The sequence below is a fragment of the Trematomus bernacchii genome, unplaced genomic scaffold (genome assembly GCF_902827165.1).
Source record: "Trematomus bernacchii unplaced genomic scaffold, fTreBer1.1, whole genome shotgun sequence".
Classification (NCBI taxonomy): domain Eukaryota; kingdom Metazoa; phylum Chordata; class Actinopteri; order Perciformes; family Nototheniidae; genus Trematomus; species Trematomus bernacchii.
The window spans coordinates 441,981-465,630 of record NW_022987709.1 but is presented as its reverse complement, the minus strand read 5'-3'; the positions used below and the strand labels follow the sequence as shown (position 1 = coordinate 465,630).

The window sequence follows — 23,650 nt, the reverse complement described above, 5'->3', positions numbered from 1 at the left end:
AGTAAAATATTTCCCTCTGAAATAAAATGGATTAGAATTCATAAAATAAAATGTGGAGCACAAATACCCCAAACATTTTTGTAAATACTTGAGTATATGTATTCTTAGTCAATGTTTCGTCCTGCTGTCATCAGAACCAAAGTGTGGGATGTTGTCTGTGAGATAAGCTCCCTCTGGTGGAATAAAAACAAATGGACACCGTAGATTGGTACAATGTTACAAGGTAAGAAAACATGAAACCACTTTCCAGAGGTACAATAAAACCTCTGTCTTATCATTAGCTCAGAGCATTTGCCTCATTGGTCGTTTTATGGAAAGATAACTAAAGGAGGACAGAGTATTGCCGCAAAACAGCTGCAAAGAGACCACAAAGGGACTATAAAAACGGGCAAAACAACCCCCAAGCGAAGAAAGGGATGACCAAGAAACAAAAATCAACCACACAGAGATACAAATTGACAGCCGAAAGACCAAAACAAGTGAAACAAAACATTTACAAAAAGAAAGAAAAGGACTAAGAGGCTAAAAAACGAAACCTATAATATTGTGTAACCCTGACACATTTGAAATAACATCAACTGTCATAAGTGCAATTTCAACAGAAAATGTATCTCAGAGGCAAAGAAAGACAGCACATATTTGGCGAGGTTAATGGAGTTTATTGAGTTCATTGACACATTGGAACATCATCATCCTGACATGTACAATCAAATTCAACATAATCCCATGACAAAAGGAAATATAATTGAAGTGACAGAAGTATTTGGTATGTTACTGACATTTCACCGTTACGTTCGCACTGACCACTTGCACAGCGGTCAAATCCACATTTACCACAGTTTACATCCATTACAGCCACAGGGGGTGACAGCTCGGCATTAGTAAAACAAATGTCTACAACTTTGAACATGGGATGAAAAACAGATATTAATTGTTGAAAGCCTTTGTGAATGACTGTAAGATTATTTTTCTCATATTGCTAGCCTGACGAATAATGACAAAAGGCAATAACCTGCACATAATGATTAGTATGTACAGTGTGAAACTCTGTTGAGAAAGGTTATTAAAATCACTCTTAACACAGAAATATTATTCTTTGCCAAATTCTAAATCATACTTTTCAGCTTTATCACAACACTGCAGTCTGTCCCGCTGTAAATAACATTTGCAAAAGTATTACTTCTGTTGTATTATAAATAAAATTGTCACTATTATGGACCATTTCAAAAGCTTGTACTACTAAAACACTATTAAAATAAATTCACTAGTAATATATGTTAATTAGGCTGACATTTAACAGCACCTTTAAATGGTAACATTACAGTACAGAGTGTACTGTGTTATAATACCGTATACATGTATTTGCATGGATGGATATACGGGTACATCTGACTTCAATACAGTCTTATAGCCACTGTTACCCTGCCATACCATGCATAGTGCACAGGACCAATGCCCACTGTTTTCACATAAAAAAACTAAGTGTGGTGATTCCTCAATAACTATAAAGGTATGACATCTAAGTACTTCAATTATTTGTTTTTAGGTGACTAGTGAAGTATTCCCACAGTACCATATTTTTTCTATATGGTTTGTGATTTTATCCCACAATGAATATACTAAGTGGCCCCTTTGTGAAATGACCCAACATTATTTTGCAATATGACCAGCTGTCTGATAATTGAATTTGGAAAAGCAGTGGAAATTATTGACGAAAAATGATCAACCCATGGAGTATGGAGTCCTTTAAATTAATATTTAAAATCAAATATTCAATTTGACTGTTATTTCCCTTATCCTTTTCATGATATGTGATTAAGTTAGTCACATTCACCAGTCATTGTGAAGTTGATATTTAGGGAAATATCATCTCATAAAAAATGTACTTTTATGTTCTGAATTTCTCACTGAAGGGAGGGGGAGGCAATAGTGAATTCCTCTTCATACACAAGCTAATGAGAAAACATTTTACTAGCTGTAGCTAATACATTAGGTTGGAAACAATTAAAGAAACAGTTACAATTGTGGGTTAATGTGCTTGTTTGTTGCTGGGCCCAGTGTCTATATCAATGCAATCTCTGTGTGTCCTGTTCAGAAACAGCCTGGTTAAGCACTAGGTCTTAAAGCAAGGGGAAACCGCTAGCTAATTAGCTTGGCCAGACTGAGAAAAAATCCCCTTTGAAAAACCCTTAAGACGTCTTTTTATACAGAGCATTCTGTGTTTGAACACAGTATAAGACAAACATACAAAAATGAGCCCTGTGTCTAAATTTGAGTTTTGTGTCTGTTCTTGAGCTCCTAACGTTAAGTGCGGAGCGCTAGACACTTCACATCCTCGATGGGAGCCATCTTGTCTATGTAGCGGAAGGCAATCCATCCACAAAATGTATTGGTGACTACCTTGCTGGCTTAAAATATATTCTGTACCGGTATAATTGTCTAGTTTAAGTTTTAGGTTTAGTTTTTAACTTGCTAGCCATAGCTTGGCTAGCCTTTTCCTCTTTCTTTCTAAGCTAGCATGAACACACCTAGCTATTTCTGTACAAAATGTACAGAGATCACACTTCATATCAATCTGACTGGGTAAGATTACAAACAAATGTATTTCCCCAAATACTTTAAGAATGAAAAAGAGTCTGTTCACCGGGTTGTGATACAGTCATTTTGATTGGCTTAAAACTTGGTGTAAAAAGCTATCAGCATAGCTTTAGCCATTGCAGCTATCCATGCTGGAGTTATTGAGGCACAACTTCCTTCAGAGTAGCCAGGGCTGAATGGATGCGGACATGAAGCCTGTTCTCAAAGTCATAGCCCGTAAAGTCCTCCTAAGATAGATAAATGGATGAATAGATAAAACATGTTATTAGACACCTCTTACATGTAATATATTTCTAACATTTTAATAAACAAATTAATTCTAAATTAGAATATTGCTGTGTCGATATTTTACCTTAGCTTGAAGTAGAAATGACCTCCCCTTTCCAACAGTCTGGATTGTAATATAGAAAGGACCAGGTTATAACTGTGCATGTAGTCACATCATTACAGTCTGAATACAAATGTGAATGCTGTGAGTAGAAGACTGACCTCCTGTTTGGCAAGGAGTATGCATCCAAGCTCATAGACGGCATATGGCTGAACATAAGAGTTGATCTGTCGTCCATACTCATCTCTTGCAGCCAGCTGGAACGACTGGATGACAGATCAAATGGAAAGAAGAGTGAGCTGAGAAACATTCAAAGTGTAGAATAACTGCAAAGTCATTCAGTGCTTAATGCCGACTGATACCTGAACAGCATCCCTCATATTTCCATGACATTTGTGAACAGCACCAAGAAGAAGGTGTTTCAGGCCCCTGCAGGAAGCCTCATCTAAACTCTGCAACACTGAACAGAAATACAGAGAAATAACACAGGGGTAAAAAGAACTTCTTCGACATCCAGCTGCAGCTCACTTTTACTGCTATACAACATGAAGTTTACATTTACCTTGATTCATTATCTGCAGTTTAGATGAGGAGCAGTTTTGAAGTGCTTTCCACAGATACAGCACTTCAATTACACCGAGGATGCATAGCTCTCTGGTGGGAGAGATCTTTCTCAATCTCTCAGCCTGCAGATAGGCACCGGAGAGAGAAGGAAAACTTTTGTGACACACTTGTGATGACCTTGGAAAAAGAGGGGGAAAAAGGCTAAATCTGCAGCAAAACTCACTCTTTTGACTGCAAACTGCTCTATCTGGTTGTTTTTTCTCTTGAACAGCTTCTGCACATCTTTGAAAACACTGCTGGCTCCATCCAGGTCACCTGAAGCACCCTGACAAACTGGAAAAACACAAAGAATACAAGATAACATACAGTACAGAGTATACATATCCCAGCAGTGTAAGCTTATGTTATGGTGGGACAGGCTTACCTCCGGTCAAGTAGGCATAGTAGCACTGGGACCAACGCGACTCATCCTTCAGCCTCTCAAACGCTCTGTATGCATCTTCAAAATTCATCTCTATCATGCTACACCAACCTGAAACAAAAATAAGAGTACAATTAATCCCTCGCTGTGATCTATGCTTAGTGGCCAGTATGTCACAACTAACCTAACATATAAACACATACCAATCTCATAGAGACACACATGCTGGATCTCTCTTTGGTCTGATGCAAGCTCTAATGCATCATGGAAACAGGCCAAAGCACTGTTGATATGGCACTGTGGACAAAGGAGAGAGCACACATCAGCAGAGGTTGTGTTGGACACACACGACATGCATGTGTTGAGTAATGGAGGAATACAAATAGATGGTGGATTAGATGTTGGTGAGTTAATGAGCCATCTGACATGCATGTTTTACTTTTTCGTTTGTAAAAAAACCTTCTCTTTTTTGTTTTAATACTGATTTTGGCCAGAAAAGGCAACCAACATTTTACAATTTATCATAAACTAAAAAACACACTCTGAAGACGTTATATCTCTCACAGGCTCCGCCCTCTACTGGACTCTATGGGTACTCCCCCATATCCTATCTATGCACGCATTCTTTCACTGAGACTTCCCTACCTGTAGCCGGCCCCTGGGCGGGCCTACCTGAATGCACGTGCATCCATCGCATAAAAGGCGATCTCGCCCGCTCACTGCTATCCCTTTCTCTTTCAGCTAAGCAGCTATTGAGTAACTGAGCGAGAGATATACAGAATAGAAAAAGATCAAGGAAAAGTTTCGTCAGACAATCGAATATGGACTCATCTGAGAAGCGCCCGTGTCCTTCGTGTCCGGGTTCTATCGGGAGTGATGATCCCCATACTCGATGTATCGAGTGTCTGGGGTCTGACCACGCCGCAGCTAACCTGCCTCCATCGGCAGTCTGCAGCGCCTGTCGGATGTTGACCCGATCCAGTCGACTGCACAGAGTGGCGATGTTCGAGGGGTGTTACGTCTCACCGGTGGAGGACCCAGAGCTCGACGTGGTGGAGATAGAGGACCTCGTGCAGGGAGTGCCCTTCGTCTTCGCCATCCCAGCAGCCCGGACGGGTCCAGGCATCGGAGAGGACGACGATGATGACACCTCAGCAGAGGCCATCAGCAGAGGTCGGCTCGTCAGGACTTCTCGGCGGTAATGGCTATGGCGGCGGAGCGGGCAGGCTTGCCGCTTCCCCCACCGATACCTCCGAGGCCGATGAGCCGACTGCGGCAGGGCTTCTACGGCACGGGCCGTCCAGCACAGCCGGCCTTCGTTTCACCCCCTCTGCCGGACATCTGGCGGTGTGTGGAAGCCAAGTGGCGGCAGCCACTGAAAACGAAGGCTACGGTGGCTACTTGGGCAGGAATCCTCAAGGTGGAGGGCCACTCAGACACGGAGTGTTCCGGTGTGCCCCCGCTGGAGGATAGCCTAGCGGCGCATCTGCTTCCGCAGGCAGCTGGGTGGGCAGAGGGGAGAAGGCCCCTGCCCCCGCTGCCGCGTGAGCGAGAGATGCTTGAGTATCTCGATAAGATATTCAAGCTCGGGGTGCAGATGGCGGCGGCGGCCAATAATCTGGGTGTGTTGGGAGTGTCGCTGATTCCCCATCAGCAGGACACTCCCGCCCCCCCGTCTGAGGACGGGAGTGATTATTCGGACCGCTGCGTGGGCCAGATGAATAATCTGGTCCACGGTATGGCTACCGCAGCCGGTCGGGTGATGGCCCTGACCACCGTGGCTTCGCGTCACGTGTGGTTAGATTTGACCGCCCTGGCTAAAAAGGACCGAGATGATCTCCTTGGGGCCCCCGTTGCTACGGGAGGGCTTTTTGGATCGATAGCCTCGGTCACTCAGCGCTTCAACCGCCTGGAGGTGGAGAAGGCTCAGCTCAGCCGCATGTTGCCGCTGGCTCATCTTCAGGCCCCTCCGCAAGGGGGAGTGCGTCCAGCGGTGGTAAGACGGAGAGAGAGGCGTCGGGTGAGAGTCCCGAAAACGCCCTCTGCCTCCGCGGTCCATCTCGAGGTGCTGGGTCGGTACCGACCCCCGCAGGGACAGGCCGACAGAATCCGTCGTGCTCCTCCTCCGGTCCGCACTCCGGTGCCACCACAGCGGAGGGGTACCGGGTGGGGAGCTCCATCCTCCAGGAGTTGACTGGCGGCGGGAGGAAGCGTCTCGGCAGGGAGAGGGGAATTCTCCGGCCAGGACGCGAGGGCAAACCCTGCCTCCTCCCTCTATGATCCTTTTGTTGTGACATCATCCTTTTCCAATAAAAGTGATAAATTGTATTCCAGTTTGAGTGTCTCTGCTTTCCACACACCCACACAGCCACGTAATGTTGTCAGTACAGTTTCCCCACTCGCTGCCCAGGTTGTAACTCCAGTAAAGGAGGCAGCTAGTGCGCATACGCGGGTGAGAGTGATAAACCGCGCTATGCGGGTACAGAGACATTATGGCAGGCGTAACAGGGTTAGGAAACAATTAATGCCAAGTCTGAAGACTCCACTTGATGTTTTTCACTGTTCGGGTGAAAACATCATGGCGGAGCGCACGCTCCCGAGGGAGTGCGCCATGCTGCGTTCAAAGACCTCAGTAGAGAGTCGGCCCTTTCCGTGTCGACCCCCCATGGGCAAATGTTCCCTTCACGGGACGGGTCATCAGGGAATATCACAGCTTTATTGCTGGGGCCCCACAATTGATGGCACATCCCCTGACACAGTGTTACAGGGAGTGGAAACGCAGATGCATGTTAACGGAGTGGATGGACAGGACGCTGAAACAGGGTTACTCACTCGAGTTTTCCAGCATCCCTCCCCCGTTTGCAGGCATAAGAGAGGCAAAGCTATCATCCCGAAGGGAGATAGGTTTTCTCTCAGCAGAGGTTCAGACCTTGGTGCGAAAACAGGTGGTGTCTGTTGTGCGCACACGGGACAGAGAGAAGGGGCATTATTCTCTGTATTTCCTGGTGCCCAAGAAAACAGGCGAATTCAGGCCCATCCTGGATCTCTGTGGTTTGAATCTCCACATTGTACGCAAAACGTTCCAGATGTTGACTGTGAAACGGTTATTGGAACTGGTGCAGCCAGGCGACTGGTTTACAACCATCGACCTGAAGGACGCCTACTTTCATGTCGGAATTGCTCCGAAACACAGAAAGTATTTACGTTTTGCCTTCCAGGGGGTGGCCTACGAGTACAACAGGCTGCCGTTCGGCTACTCCCTGTCCCTGCGCACATTCAGCAAGTGCGTGGAGATAGCACTCCAGCCGCTGCGCAGCCGGGGCATGAGAGTTTTCTTTTACCTGGACGACCTCATAGTTATGGCCAGCTCCAGGGAACGGGCAATGTGTTATACGGCTCAATTGATCCTACATCTAACCGAGTTAGGATTTGCGATCAATTGGAAGAAGAGCGCCCCCATGCCTCAACAACAGGTATTGTATCTGGGAGTGGTGCTCGATGCAGGCAGGCTACGCGCCACCCTGTCAGAGAGCAGACAGGCATCCTTGCTACAGGCAGTTTGCAGACTGCGACAGGGGGCAACAGTGACGGCTTTAACTGTTATGCGGACCCTGGGTCTCATGGCAGCGGCTCACGTTGTGGTCCCGCTGGGGTTATTGCATATGCGCCGCCTGCAGAGGTGGTTCTCCAGCCTGTGTGTAGATCTCAAGAGTCACAAACGGCGGCTGGTGACCATCCCCCCCTCGGTGGAGGGCAACCTCCGGTTTTGGGGGTCCCCGGACCACCTCCGGAGGGGGTCCCCGCTGGGACGGGTGATCTCCCACATCTCAGTGTTCACGGATGCATCCGGAACGGGATGGGGAGGGACCTGCCTGGGGAGAGCTATAGGTGGGCGCTGGTCTCTAATGGCGCATTTCCACCACACGGTCGGCCTCGGCCACGCTCGGTACTGCTTGGCCGCGTTGGGCCTTAACAGGGCCGGCTCACTTCATGCTGCGCTTCCATTACAGTTTAGGAACTGGGGTAGTTACTATAGTAACGCAGTGTAGGCGGAGCCGTGACGTCATCTTCAATGAGAACCCCAGAAAAACAACACAGCCGTTAGCTGTTAGCACTCAGAGCTCACAGCTCCTTATATATGTTCAGAAACTCGACAAAAGTTAAACAAGTACAAACCACAGACTGTCTGTGTCATGGCGAGTACAGTCGCTGCTTTATTTATGTCTGTATAGGCCGTTGTTGTGAGTGTGGACGGTCGGAGCATATATTGAGTTAGCTTAGCCAATCTCCATCTAGAAAACATGCATTTTAAAAGGTTTTTCGCCTGCCGTCTGTCTGCAAACTTGCCAAAGCATTAATTCATGGTTTTTACTAACCGGTATCAGTATGTTGTTACTTCGGCATCATTTTGAAACGTGTATTACAATTAAATCACGGTCAAATATGTTCATCTTGTTGTAGTTGTTGCCTCCTTGCCAGCGATTCTCTCTCTAGTTTAGCATACTCAGCCCGACTCAGCCCTGTTTGTTGGCCCCGATAGAACCACAATTTTGTCGGGCCAGAAAAGAGGTGAAAAAGTGGCCCTGGGCCGGGCGGGGCCGTAACTAGGCCTAGTGGAAGCGCAACCAAAAACGGGCACGGCACGACACGGCACGCTTAAACCGCGCTCCGCGCCATGGTGGAAATGCGCCATAACAGAGATGCGGCACATCAACCTCCTGGAGCTGCGGGCAGTGGTATTAGTCCTCCAATATTTCAAACCCTTAATCCAGGGGAAACATGTAATGATCAGGAGCGACAACAGCACCACAGTGGCATATATCAACAGACAGGGCGGAGTCCGCTCCGCCGCTCTGTTGACCATAGCGGAGAAATTGTGGTTGTGGGCTGCAGAGGTGATGTTATCTCTGAGAGCCCTCCACATTTCGGGTCTGGAGAACAGGGGGGACGACCTCATGTCGAGGGGCGGACCCCTGCTAGACGAGTGGGCGCTTCACCCAGAGGTGGTGAAGCGGATCTGGGCCCGGTTCGGGACAGCAGAGGTGGATCTGTTTGCCAGCCGGCGCAACACCCACTGCGCCCTGTGGTTCTCCATGGCTCTGAGCGACGACCCGCCTTTGGGGGTGGACGCGTTTGCACACGAGCCATGGCCAAAGAAGCTGCTTTATGCCTTTCCACCGTTACGTCTCATTCTCCCTCTCCTGGGGAGAGTGAGGCGGGAGCGTCTGTCAGTCATCTTAGTAGCGCCGGATCGCGCAGGGGCGCTGTGGTACTCGTGGAGATGACACAGATGAAGGTGGGCCAGCCCTGGGCGCTTCCCCAAGTTTGGGGGGTGATCTCCCAGGAGGCAGGTGCAATCGGGGCGTTACCCACGCTGGGCCATCCTCTCCAGGCTTGGCTCCTGAGGGGGAGAGGCTGAGGCGGGAGGGATTGTCTGATAGTGTGATTCAGTCTATCCAGGCAGCTAGAGCGGGATCCACCACAGCCTGTTACAGGCCAAAGTGGCTGGGATTCCGGCGATGGTGTGAGGAGCGAAAAATAGAGCCCCTATCTTGTAAATTGGGATCTATTTTGTCGTACTTACAGTTGTTGGTGGACAGAGGGCTTGCTCATTCCACGGTGAAAGTGTATGCAGCAGCCATCTCGTCCTGCCATGGGTTTGACGGCAGGTCAGTTTTTGCCCAGCCGCTGATGTTGCGGTTTTTGCGGGGGGTTCGCAGACTGCGCCCAGTGGTGTGCGCCTCTGCCCCGCAATGGGACCTGCCGCTGGTGCTCGAGGCTCGGGTCACAGGACCATTTGAGCCTCTAGAGCTCTCTTCCATGAAAGTACTGTCATGGAAGACAGCGTTGCTACTTGCCTTAACGTCAGCCAAAAGAGTGTCTGAGTTAACTGCTTTATCGGTGCACCCGAATTGTTTAAACATCCGGGGTGACCAAAGCGGGGCGACACTCAGACCGAACCCCTCCTTTGTGCCTAAGAGCCTAAGGAGTACGTTCAGGTCGAGGGCTATCCAGTTGGGGGGTTTTAATCTCCCCCCCCATAGTGGGGTGAGGGAGGCTAAATTGCACCTCCTCTGCCCGGTGCGTGCGCTAGCATGTTATGTAGAGCGCACGGCTGCCCTTGGACACACAGAACAGCTGTTTGTGTGTTTCGGCGGTGGGGTAACTGGAAAAGCTCTGTCCAAGAAACGCCTGGCAGGCTGGCTTTGCGAATGCATTGCACATGCCTACGGACAGGCGGGGAGAGCCTTCCCCACGGGAGTCCGTGCACACTCTACACGAGCCGTGGCTGTATCAACAGCCTTATTTAATGGCGTAAGTGTGGAGGACATATGCACGGCGGCATCTTGGTCAACACCAGGTCCCTTCATTAAGTTTTATCTCTTGGACATGTCTGGCTCCTTTTCATCGTCTGTGCTTGCTCTGGGCAACGCAGCACTGGTGAGGAGAGAGAGGGGGGCTGTGGGTCAGTGGGCATCTGACCCCCTCCCCGGACGTAATGTGCTTACGTTTCCGGGGCCCCGGTACTCTCGCGGGACAGCAGAGCGGGTATACGTCGGGGAGAGCCTGTGAGAGATATAACGTAGGGTTACGTATGGTAACCAGTGTTGGGACTAACGCGTTACAAACTAACGCGTTACTGTAATGCAACTACCTTTTGCGGTAACTAATAACGTTACTAGTTACCTATTCCCATTCAGTAACGCCGTTATAGTTACTGTGATTTAAATGGGTTACATTATGTGGTCCAACTGAACCGAATCTCCGTGCGGATGTAACTTACAGGCGAATACAGTGATGTCCTCTCACAACCATGGAAAAGTGAAAGTGACCAGAGAGGAGTGATGATTGGTTAACGCGGGGTAACATTTCAGGGTAAGCCAATCAGAGACAGAGTTGGGCGGGTCTTTCCTTATGGGGAAAATACACAGACACACAAACACTTGCTAACACACATACACGGCAACGCCCACCACCAGCACACACACACACAATGGCAGATGCAAGTATCAGCGAGAGCAGCAGCGCATTTACAACTTGGAGATATTACCACTATTTTCAATTTGTGGGGATAAAGGATGCAAAAAATATTACGGTCAAATGTAAACTGTGTGCAGGACAGAAAGCATTGTCCACATCGAATAACAGCAATGCCAATCTCCTGAAGCACCTAACTAATGTACATGGGGCTATAAAACTAGTCGCCAAAGACCCCACCGTCTCAACCACCGGCAGTGACCCAGATGGAGCAACACCATCTAAACAGCCAAAAAACGATTTTTTTAAATCGCCACATGTCACCCAGAGTCAACTAAACAGATTGATTGCCAGGTATGTTGTTGAGGACATGCTGCCCATCGCAACGGTCGAGTCTGTTGCCTTCAGAGAACTAGTCAGCAAAATACCAGTGAAAGCAGGGCCACAGTGCAGAAAGACCTTTTCCAACAACACAAAAACTAATAAAAAAACTTTTATTGTTATTATTTTTAAAGTAAAGTAAAGTAACTTGTTACTAGTTACTTTTATAATTTAGTAACTAATAAAGTAACTAGTTACTTTTTTGAGAGCAGTAACTTTAACTATTACTAGTTACTTTTTAAAAGTAACTTGCCCAACACTGATGGTAACCCATGTTATATAAGCACAGCGGAGCCCTCTACTTATGGAGCACTGCTGCCCTATGCTGCTCAGCTGAAGAGAAAGTAAAGGGATAGCAGTGAGCGGGCGAGGTCGCCTTTTATGCGGTGGATGCGCGCGCATTCAGGTAGGCCCACCCAGGGGCCGGCTACGGGTAGGGAAGTCTCAGTGAAAGAATGCGTGCATAGATAGGATATGGGGGAGTACCCACAGAGTCCAGTAGAGGGCTCCGCTGTGTTAATATAACATGGGTTATCATACGTAACCCTACGTTTCCGTTATGAAACAAAAATACCCAAACAGGACAACGACGTGTGGTAGCGACCTGTCAATCACAAGGTAGCCACACCCTAAGCATACGCTCTTTATAATCTATTTTACTCAAAATGCGACCAAAGATTACATATACAACAACATGTTGTATTTAGGAAGACTTGAAACTAGTATGACTACAAACTCATTAGGAAAAGGTTCCTTTTTTTTATAGACGTCTATATACAATCAGACCTCTTGTAACCAGAAGATTTGCCCCCCACTGGCCATTAATGAGAATGCAAGTTTAGGGCTCTTCCACAAGCTTCACTTTTCAGAATCGGAGGCAGTGGCGGTTCTAGACCAATTTTACTGGGGGGGGGGGGGGGGGGGGCGGGGCAGGCTGTGGCCAGTTATTTTATAAGAGGGGCACAATAAACGCGGGTTAAAAGAGACAAAGACAATAAAAAGTGCTTAATCCAGACAAAGATAATTTCACCTGCCCAAACGTTTTCTACCTGTGTACACAGATTTGCGATTATTACCTGGTACTAATATAAGTCATAAACATGAAAGAGAAAGCTATTTAGCTTTAAAATGAATGACTGCCGCCTCTAAGGGCTTCTGAGGACTCTTTTCAGATTCTTCTATAATAAAAAATGTCTTTCTATTTCCCATCGAATGTCTTTGTCTAACATTGCATACAAAAATAAATCACTTCAATGAGGTTTGATAGAGTCTGCTGCACATACCTCTAGCCTGTGAACTCGTCCTTTAAAGAACATGAAGAGAGATGAGTTGGGGTAAACCACAGACTTCCTCTGCAGAATTGCTTTGGCTTCCAGCAGCCCCTCATGTGTGGCGGAGCCATCCAGAGCAAAGAAGGGCAGCACTACTGTGTGGTACCACAAGAGGGCCAACCTGAGCAACACAAGAGGAAAACCACTCAGTCAGTCAGAAAACTGAGATCTGCAGCTCTATCAGAATCTGTAATACACTGAATAAATGAAAGGTAAATGTGACAGAGCACTGTTAGTTGTATTTACTTATAAAGGCATGAAATGTTTTGCAGGTATGTATAAACGTAGGCATGTGAGCATGAACATGTTTACAAATTATAATAATTAAGTTTTATATGTGTAGTATTTGTCATACACCTAGTGCAGCTCAAAGTGCTTTCGTAACATGGCACACATCACAAATTAAAACAGAGAACAAGAAGTTCACTTCAGGTCAGACGGTAAAACCTTTTTGCACACATGCAGCATAAGAGCAAAATATAACAGTTCAACGGACACAGGGAGGTAAAAGGTACGATAATAATAAAGAAATACAAATAAACTAATAATGAAGATTAAAAGACCAATTAATATATACTTGAGAACTGCCATCAAAGTTTAGTTTACAGTTTGAAGATCAGGCCCAAACCGTTATCTGTCCCTGTCCCCTCCCTGTCCTTGGAACAGCAGATGATGGCAGGTTGAAGGTCACACATTAGTAAGTGAACCATGTCCATGCCCTCTTCACATGTGAATCACAGACATACCCTTATTAAAATATATTAGCATATCCAGCAGCAGTGGAATCAAAAGGTTATCAGAGATGCTCACAGAGGGTTGCTATTATGGGGGCCAGGATTAGCATAATTATTGTATTAAAAAAATATATTCCTAGTTTACAAATTATGATGTCTAATTTGAGTGATGTTCCATGATATATTGTAATGGGTTACAAGTGAACATTCATTTTAAAGAGTTACAAGGCAACAGCACTGAGAAACACGATTTAAAACATGATTTAATTCATACTAAAAGTTCCCAGGATCTAGTGATCAAGGTTCCCGGTTATAATATGCTGCTGGTCTGGGATATATTGCTTACCAAAATCAAAATACATATTTAGGTGCAATTTTTGAAAAGTAAGCGTTAGATAATGCCTTATATTTTAACATTTTAACCAGTATGTGTTACAATCCATATTTTTAAGGACTGTTTCCTAAAATAAGCTTCTTCTAATACTAAGAGTAGAAAAACTGAAAAACAGAAATCTCCACTCATTCATATCGTTATTCTGTTGAGGGGTTTGGTTAAATCTTGTTAATAGCCTGATTTATATTCACTTATATTCCTTGAAAACATGGCGATTTATGATTTTCAGATTTTTGGAGTGACACAATGATTCTGAAAGCTCCTCCTGTAATATGGCAACAAAATAAAACAATAATTTTGAACCATGCTTCATCCAAAGGTCAGTTTAAAGGAGAGGTGTCATGGCCATTTCCACTGATCATAATTCCATTGTTGAGGTCTACTAGAATAGATTTATACTGTGCATTTTTCCAAACTCACATTGGTTTCTCATACAGCATCTCTGTAAACTACTTGTATTCACTGAATTTCACTCTCTGCCTTTAACGGCTCGTTGTAGCTCCAATAGCTCCAGCCCCCAGCCTCCCTGTGAGCACAGTGTGCTCTGATTGGTCGGGACGTTGTGAATCGCGCTGAGCTCCGTGGAGGTGTTGTTTCCTTGTTAGCGATACACAGCCAAACACAGCCAAACTCATGCTGAGCACACACAAAGTCACAGTCGAAGTAAAAACAATAAGTGTGTCTTGATATTGAGTAAGAAAAAGGTTGATAAACGCTGTGAGAATGGGTCTTGTCGTGGCCCATTCTTGTGGGATATCTAAAACTGTGCCACGTCAACAGGGATCCGCTTCTTGACTCACACGTTAAAAACCATCCAAATAAAGCTCTGTAGGCGCTGATTTCTTTGCCTTCCTTGGCCGATTTATTTGCTTCCATATATTTAAACAAACAAAATAAACAAAATTATCAGTGTAACGTGAGGTCAAAGACTGTTCCGATTCCCCGTTCATTGCTGGAGACGATTTCCACGTCACGCTCAGTCCCACCCCTTCCTTATATAACAGGTGTAGCTCACAGTAAATCAAAGTTTTCCTCCGAATATTTAATTCGGTACTAATACATAAATGGAAAGAATATATTAAGATCTAAATTAATAAGAAAATAATACACTGATTGTCAACACAGAAAATGGCTGCAACAGGTCTGCAGAGAGAATTTCGCCGCGATCCCAACTGTCTGTTATCAGCCTGCAGCCAGGGAGGAGAAATCAGCTGAGCTGCCTGCTCCCTGCACACAGATGTGTGTGTGAGGATGTCCGTGGATTGGTCAATTTGGACCAATCAGCGGGGGCTTAACGTAACGGCTCCGCGGACGTAACGTAACGGCTCCACGGATTGGTCCATTTCGTTCCGGGTACGGCATGACATCATGCCGTCCCGGAAGAATCAAATGGACAATGACGTATTTCCAACGAGGCGTTTTGGGGAGGTATTTTCTGTGTTAGAGTTTTACTCGCTACAGGGTGTACTTTGAGGGTTTTGACTCTGCACACCGTTTACATGCATAAAAACCTTCATAACACACAAGGGGACGGGTAATAACCGGAAAAGCATGACACCTCTCCTTTAATGTTTGTGGAAATGTATAATAATAATCACATATTTCATAAGATAATTCCTCGTTTGCATATTTAAACATGATAAAAGTTTAATAATTGTCTTAATATAATAAATGAACTGGGGAAGTTTGATGGTAAAATGTATTATGGTTTTCATTACCAATGCTGTGTCTCTGTTATAAAAACGGAATAATAATTCAAAGGAAGTTTACTCACGTAGCGAGTGGTGCCTTCATGTCCTTGCTCTCGCTTGCATACATGAGGGAGGACAGGCCCTGGTGACGGTCGCCGGGGAAACCCAGCAGGTTGATGATCTTGAGCAGGTGAGGCGGTACCATGGAGATGCACAGGTGGAAGAGGCCGTAGCCGAAGCTGACGGAGCCCTTGAGCCGGTCCAGGGCCTCGGCCGTCACGTAGCTCTCCACTGGGGCGTTGTGGTTGGCGTTGTCCGTGGTGAGGGGCTCCTGGTGAAGGGAGGACCTCCGCTCACTGCCCGCCTGCAGCTGGCTGATGTCACTGTGGCACTTGTTGTACATCTTCCACGCCTTACGGAGAATCCAGCCTCCTTTGATATAAGCTGGAAGTGGAAACAATAAACTTTAGAATAATTGATGTGATTAAACCAATTTAGGTGATCTCTAACCTTTCATAGGTGCTAATAAGCAAAGGATAGCTTGCTAACTATTGGTCGAATAGTCCAGTGGTTACCAACCTTTTTTGTCCCTTGAGCTGGTCACCATTCCATAAGAACCCCCTCACTCATCTGTCTTGTATTAAACCCTTTGTAATTGTATTTAACCCAACTTTTTACCCACACTCCTGTTGTGTTTGGTGTTCTGGTGCCGCTGCAGGGATGGCTTCATATGATTATATTCCAGGTCTTGGCCGCCCTCCTAAACCCGGTTCAGCAGCGACGGTACCGCCGGCTGTATGTTTATCCCTGGCTAATCATGCATCCATTCTTACCGCCACTTTGCAGCTAATGTAAGCTAATTGCTATGCGCGGCGCCACAGTGTGAACACGAACTACAGTGGTGTTACAATCAACACCATCCCGGGAGGAACTGTTACTTGCGGAAGCAGAACTAGACCACCGACACCAGGCTTATTTAAAAATGTTTTTTGTGTGGAAATAAATTGCATTCCCTTATTTTTCTACAGACCCCCTGCAATCCCTGCAAGTACCCCTACAGGTCCCCGTACCTCCGGTTGGGAACCACTGGAGTAGTACACATACTCATGTACAAATGTAATTAATCGTTTCAGTTATTAACAGTATATTGCAAGTTATCAGTTTCATCACTTGATTATTTATTAATACAGTCTGTGGTTCTTCAAACTGGGGGCGTGTCAACCGTTCTTTACTATTGGTCATTTACTGAATATGGAGAAGTTATTCATATAACCCCCACAAAAAACTGTTCTTTTAAGCTCACACTCTCTGGTCTGTTTGATTTGATCACCTGAGAGTTCCTGCTTGACGAAGGAGAGCACGGCGAGGTACACCTGACAGTCAGCAACGATGATCTGTCTCTGCAGGCGGTCCACCACCACCACGCCCGACCTCTGTGAGTCCATCTGCAACACACACACACACACACACAATATGCAGTATTACACCCCCCTGCCACTTTACCCAGAGGCTGGCAGGGTTTCCTGAATGACCCGGGGCCCCCACACTCCTCACTCAGTCTGCTGATTACATTTCACAGAAGCAATAATTGAATCTGTGAGTGGGCTTGGTATGATCTCACCGCTGCCTGCATTAGGCATGATGCAGAGGATATAAACCTTGTTATCTGAACAGCAGCCTGCTGTGGCGGCAAGCGACGTGGAAAACCTCAATTGGTGTTCTTGCCCCTCAACTTTGACAAAGTTTAGTTTTAAGGTTCAAAGTTCAAAGGTTCAAACAGCGTCATTGTCATATGCACAGATACAGTGTAGTTATGCAATGAAAAACCTCACAGGCTCCTCCAACAATGCAACATAAATATGTATAAGACATAAAAGAAAAGAAAAAAAACCAAATACAAATAGTGCAAGAAGAAACAAAGTAGAAAGAAAATAGCACAAGAGAATGTAGCAAGACGAATGGGCAACTGAGTGATGCAGGAGAAGGTAACTCTAAGTCAAATAGAATAAGATGAGCTGAAAATACAATGTAATGTGAAATGCTGTACAGTGAAATCAAAATACTGCTAATTGTAATAATAGATACATATGTGAGATGTAAACAGATAGTCTGATGGGATGAAACTGTCCTGATGCTGCAGACACAACAGTTTGCTGTGAAGGTGTCTTAATGCCATGTGTAATGTCTATATATTATATTTATTTTTTGAGCTTACACTCTTTTTAATCTTGTTCCTGATTGTCTCGATGACCCCGGCGCTGTCGCTCTCACACAGCTTCTCCGTGGTCCTCAGGTCGTCGCAGGCCGTCTGCATCTTCTCCTCCTCAAATGTCATCATGGCGTTCTGAATCACAATGCAACGAAGAGGTTTGGTTCTAATATATCTTTAAGAAGAAACAATGTACTGCATTTTTATTCTGGGCGATAATGCAGCATCAATTACATCTTTCAATAAAATCATGTTGTGATGAAATCACATATCAAGCATATGCTAACTCAAGTTTCTCAGAAAATCTGATGTCAAATATTTTGATGGAGTATCATTTTAAGATTTTGTTTTTGTTTTTACATCACACTTTATATTACGACTGATTTTAATGCAGTGAACAAAGCGGACTCCAACAGGCAACTTTCATCTATCTCACGATCCGGTTTATTGAACGCTCTGTTAACACAGACACAGCCCAGGACGCGGCTCTCTGCAGAATGATGGAGGATTATCATGTGTGATGCTAAGTACAGCAGTGTGCCAGATTTTCATCACCCAACAATTCTGCGTATAGGAATACCCTGGTATAGTTACATGAAACAGTTGACTTAACCCATTTAAACATTGTCAGTTTACAGCAGGAAATAAGAAAATAGATGAATGTATTGCATTGCCAGACAAACACTATTGGTATGCTATTGTGATAGATATTGTTATCCAGATATTAAAACACCTATGTGGGGATAGAACATTTGGTCTTGTTGAACAGAGCTATGCTTGAGCTGGTTTACAAACAGAGGTCCTGTTAAAGGAGGAGAGGAGTGTTATGTAACAGTCTTGAAAAGGACAAAGGGCTCTTTCTGCATCACAATGAACAGAGGAACACAGCCACATCTGTACAGCTGTGTGTTGGAGTCAGAGAGATGCTGCACATAATGCCAGAATCATTTTTTACTAAAACCTTTTAGAACCATTAATGAGTGAGGACATAGTCACGTATACAAGGTGCAGAATGTAGAGATATATGAGTGACAATGTCAACATTTTTCTTGTGTTATTCAGGCATTCTCTCCATGTACGCTGCATTAACTGAATATCCCTGTGCACGTCTGGTCACACCCCCACAGCCTTCAGGGCCAATTACTATCTGGGGACCGAGGATGACATCATCTCTGGATTCATGATGTGTTTTTGTGTGTGTGGGTCATCACGAGGCGACAGAGAGAGTGTGTGTGTGTGTGTGTGTGTGTGTGTGTGTGTGTGTGTGTGTGTGTGTGTGTGTGTGTGTGTGTGTATGTGTGTGTGTGTGTGTGTGTGTGTGTGTGTGTGTGTGTGTGTGTGTGTGTATGTGTGTGTGTGTGTGTGTGTGTGTGTGTGTGTGTGTGTGTGTGTGTGTGTGTGTGTGTGTGTGTGCTGTTGTGATGCATCCATTATGTTAATGTGGGAAAGCAGCAGAGAGGAAGTCCGTGGTGACAATGGTAGCAAACACTTTGACAGATTGGGTTATCCACGGTGATTCTTGGAGTTTTTCTTCATAAACTATAAATCTTACTATATGCTATGCTGATGTACCAAATATAATCATTATTTTCATTAGTGTAATTTGTTCTCCTTTTGCATTCATTTTGGAGGGGACATTACATAAGCCAATATACTAACTGAAATGCTGAAATGGTTTTTATTAAAGGTTTTGTTGTTACAAAAATGAATGGTGTTCATAAAGAAAAATAGTGTGTACCCAAAAGAAAGCAAGATAAGATTTGGCCTAGCCAAAACATCAGTTACCAGTTCATTACAAATCATTTTTCAACATCCATTTTAACATCCGATATTTTTTATTATACTGTTTTGTTTTTGTGATTCCTCTGGCCTTTCATTTGATCATTTTGTCACCAACTGAGAGGAAACTCACCAGGAAACTGACGAAACTGGCCCCGAAGCTCATCAGTGGGCTGTGGGTCCTACACAGAGAGGAGAGAGAGGAGAGATCCAGAAGACAACACCAACTGAATTGAATACTCTGTTGAGAAATGTAAGTATATGAAAGGAGCCACAGGGCTCCTGTTCAGCTGTCATGACTGAGGTCAGGGGTCGGACTACAATCTGTTTGTTTGACAGAATCAATATTTGCAATAAAAAAATATCCGTCTGGTGCAGGGAAGTAATCATTTAAGATCTCTGAGTCCAAGACAGGGTTAGAAAAAGCAGCAAATAGGTGTAAGCTATATTCTTGTCAAAGGTGCAGAGAGCAATGAGTGGTCTCCATGATGGATCATCTGTGCATTCAACCAGAGGGTCTACAGCAGGGTTGCTCAAGTTGGGCTCTGCCAAGGTGTCATAGTTCAAATAGTATTACAATTTTGAATATATAATAGATGATGGATTCTTTTTTAGAATCTGCAGATGTTTTTAGTATGTATTACATTATCTTTCTTAAACATTTCTCTTGACTATAGAAATGTAGATAATAGACTATGTCAAATGATTTCAATGGACATATCTATCTGAATCAGAATATCTTTATTCTCATCATACATATACGGTATAATGACATTTCCTTGGCATCGCTCACTGCAGTAATAGAAATAGACACAAATAAATAAAAGCACTGATAAAAGCAGAGGTTGCAGCAATGAGACGGCACTAAGATTAAAATGTCAATACTGTATTTACACATTTTACAGACTATAACATTTAAAAATACAAAATATAAATGTGTTTTCATAAATAGATGCTCAAAGTAACCATTAGCTTAACAAATAGCCACACATATTTATAAATACTTGTGGTTACAGACTGTATATGCTCTTTATGATGGTGGCGAAACATTTGAGAAGCACTTTGAAGGGGAGACAGACACCTGGAAGCCTCACTCATGAGGAACAGGCTTTAACATGTAACACCTAATGACCATTCATTGAATCATTCATGCTGTTATCTGTTCCATGGAGCAATGTTTGAACGGTTATTCATGTGCTCCACCTTGAAGTACCACTTATTACATTGTTCCTGTAGCCTATCTTTTTGGACCTGCAACATACTGCAACACAGGGGTGTCAAACATAGGGCCTGCATACATGTTATACATGTACAAGGCAGGAGGATAGCTTAAACGTCTTCTTAATAGTTCCCACTTTATGCTGGTGTGTTTTTTACTACACAGATGTAAAAATGAATGTAAAATCATTTCTAGATCTTGACAAGTTGCTTTGATCGTAAAGTAAAATACTACATTGCTCAGCCCCAGATACTGCTGACTAAATGTCTTGTGCCTTTGTAGATACACTCATCTGTACATTGTAATGCACATGTGGACATTATAAACTGAGGAATACAATTGTTGAAATTGCACCTATTATTCTAAAGAAATTCAGGTTGTTCCATATATTTTGGAAAAGGATAGTAAGGACAGGTACAGGAAGTGATCCCTGCCAACAGCCATCCCCCTGTACAGCACCCCCCCCCCCCCCCCCCCCCTCAGCGTGTCCAGGTTCTCCCTCTCATGATCATTTGACAGGTCTCTCTTGCAAATGAGACCTTGTGTCTCAATGAGATTTTACACCTGTATAAATAAAGGCTAAATACAATTTTTTTTTTAAATGAACACTTTGCACATACTGAACATACATCTTGAGCCTACTTACACTACCTCACAGGATACAGCCTACTTTTAATTCAAAGCTACTGTGCACGATTGTGTTAATGTATGTAGTACACTATGTTTACATTGTTCTGTCCCCTTAGTATATTGGTCTATTAGAGGGTACTTTTATTTATTCTGACATTTGTATAATGGTTAGATACTCCTGAATATAGGTATTTTATTACTGAGAATATGTATGTATTGTTTATAAAAAGAAATTATGTTTACATTTATTTTAGTTGCATTTTATTATATTTTTTAGGTAATTTTGTAATTATTGTAGATTGACTGGACTGCTGATACAAAATCATTTCCCAGTTTGGGATTAACAAAGGATCTATCTATCTATATCTATCTATCTATATCTATCTCTCTCTCTCTCTCTCTCTCTCTCTCTCTCTCTCTCTCTCTCTCTCTCTCTCTCTCTCTCTCTCTCTCTCTCTATATATCTCTCTATCTATCTATCTATCTATCTATCTATCTATCTATCTATCTATCTATCTAGGCTATCTATCTATCTATCTATCTATCTATCTATCTATCTATCTATCTATCTATCTATCTATCTATCTATCTATCTATCTATCTATCTATCTATCTATCTATCTATCTATCTATCTTTCACAATGTACTTGTCAGCACTAAAACAAAGGGAAACATTTGGAGTTTGAGTTATTAATAGGTTATTTCTGCTATGATACTGGTCTGGCCCACTTGAGATCAGGGTGGGCTGTATGTGGCCCCTGGTCTGAGTTTGCCCCCCGTCATTAACATGTGTTACCTGTATCTCCTGAAGAGCTCGTCGCTCTCCTTGAAGCCGTTGTTGAGCAGCATGTTGATGCCCTGCAGAGCCATCTCAGCATCATCTATGTGCTCCGCCTGCTCCTCCACCTGCTGCTGGCACTGCTCCGGACCCGCCATGTTTATCACAGCGCTGTCCGCTGGATCAGTACAGAAAGGATGGTGAGGATCAGAATGTGAAGGCGTTTCTCCTCTAAAACAAACCCGCATTGGTTTATTCCTGCAGAAAGGAGACCAATTCAACCTCGCATCTGCAGAAAAAGCAGAATGTTCCGCAGGCTGCAGACTGTGCGGAGGGACAGGCCCCTGGTGCCAAGACCCGGCTCTCACACTGCGGCCCGGCGACCTACACTCAGCATTGTTCTCTCCGCCGGCAGCCGCTCAGACATCAGCCAACTCGCCGTTATTTGTCAGTAAATTAGCCATCCGTCAGTCCTCCGCTCCTCTCCTCCTGCAGCAGCGTTACATAAGCAAGATCCGGTGCTGAGTCGACAGTCTCACGTAATGCAGCCCCGCGTCATAACGCACAGCACCGTGACAGGATGGAGATGGAGGGATGGGGAGGCTGAGCTGAAGCTGCATCCTGCCAGCCTCCATCCCTCCATCCCTCCATCCCTCCATCCCCCTGCGGGCACACGGTGACCGACAGATGTACAGAATCAACACAGCTCCATCCGTCCGTGTATACAGTATCACGATTCACATTAAAACACATTTTTAAAGGAAATGTTGGGCAATCATTTTCGTTGCATTTCTTGAGATAAATCTCAATAAGTCTTTCCTATTTTACCTTAAAAAGTGCTATATAAATACAAATTATTATTACTATTATTATTTGAATTATTATTTTTGAGTATATGCTCTTACTTTGAAGCATTTTTGGGAGCCAATAGTGTTCTGTTTCCTCTATGTATCTGACAGCTTTAGCTAGTAACTTAATAGATTCAAATGATTAGCTCCAAATCATAAATAAACTCATACATAATTTATGATACAACGACGGGTTAAGATATCCAGCGGTATTCAAAGTAACTGATCTCCACTTAGCTGTGATACATTAATGCATCAATAATCATAATCCAGTAATCTGATACATGATTATGATATTAAAACCAGTTTTACTTATACTTGTTTACTTTGTTAAGTACATTTGATGCTTATAGCTTTTACTTTTCTAATGCAGTACTTTTACTTAGGTACAATATCTGAGTACTTCTTCCACCGCTGACTGTTTGCCACCAGTTTGTGATTTCCCTTTTGTCAGACAACTCCTGGTCCGTTGTAGCCTTTAATGACCTCGGCACATGTTGGTTCTTCTTTTGGCTCTGAGTTGGACAAGGGGATCAGCGTTGACAAGACATACAGTGATTTGTCTATTTGTCCTCTCAGTGTAAGTGCTTGTGATGTCCCTATACTTCCAAGCTCTGCACCTGCTGATGCTGTGTTGGAAAGGGATGACACAGAAGTACCCAGATTTAAAAACCGTTGGGTTTCCTTGCCTTGGTGATGACATTGAACGGTCCAAACAGCGTCGTGAACCGATGCCCAAAGAGTTGGCACAGCTCAAAGTACGCCCC

At 44.3% G+C, this 23,650-nt stretch overlaps 1 protein-coding gene across 1 annotated transcript; it reads right to left on the bottom strand.

The window, feature by feature from the left end:
* Positions 1–638: 638 nt before the first annotated feature.
* LOC117491035 (tetratricopeptide repeat protein 39C-like) lies at positions 639–22,608 on the bottom strand. Its single transcript, XM_034140853.1, has 14 exons — positions 22,054–22,608; positions 19,542–19,590; positions 17,636–17,764; positions 16,751–16,865; positions 15,504–15,864; positions 12,554–12,722; positions 4,115–4,208; positions 3,915–4,022; positions 3,714–3,823; positions 3,489–3,612; positions 3,289–3,386; positions 3,088–3,192; positions 2,951–2,989; positions 639–2,825 (listed from the first exon to the last, which is right to left on the bottom strand). Exons 1-14 carry the CDS (start codon positions 22,281–22,283, stop codon positions 2,736–2,738), a joined length of 1,821 nt encoding a protein of 606 aa, XP_033996744.1. The 5' UTR covers positions 22,284–22,608; the 3' UTR covers positions 639–2,735.
* Between the last annotated feature and the right edge of the window lie 1,042 nt (positions 22,609–23,650).

Bases quoted from the DNA above. Each gene is read 5' to 3' on its own strand.
- LOC117491035 (XM_034140853.1), bottom strand. From the start codon at position 22,283: ATGCGGGTTTGTTTTAGAGGAGAAACGCCTTCACATTCTGATCCTCAC. The intron at 17,765-19,541 runs GTGAGTTTCCTC...ATTGTGATTCAG, and splicing joins CCAGTTTCGTCAGTTTCCTG to AACGCCATGATGACATTTGA. The intron at 3,387-3,488 runs GTAAATGTAAAC...ATTTCTGTTCAG, and splicing joins ACTGCAGATAATGAATCAAG to TGTTGCAGAGTTTAGATGAG.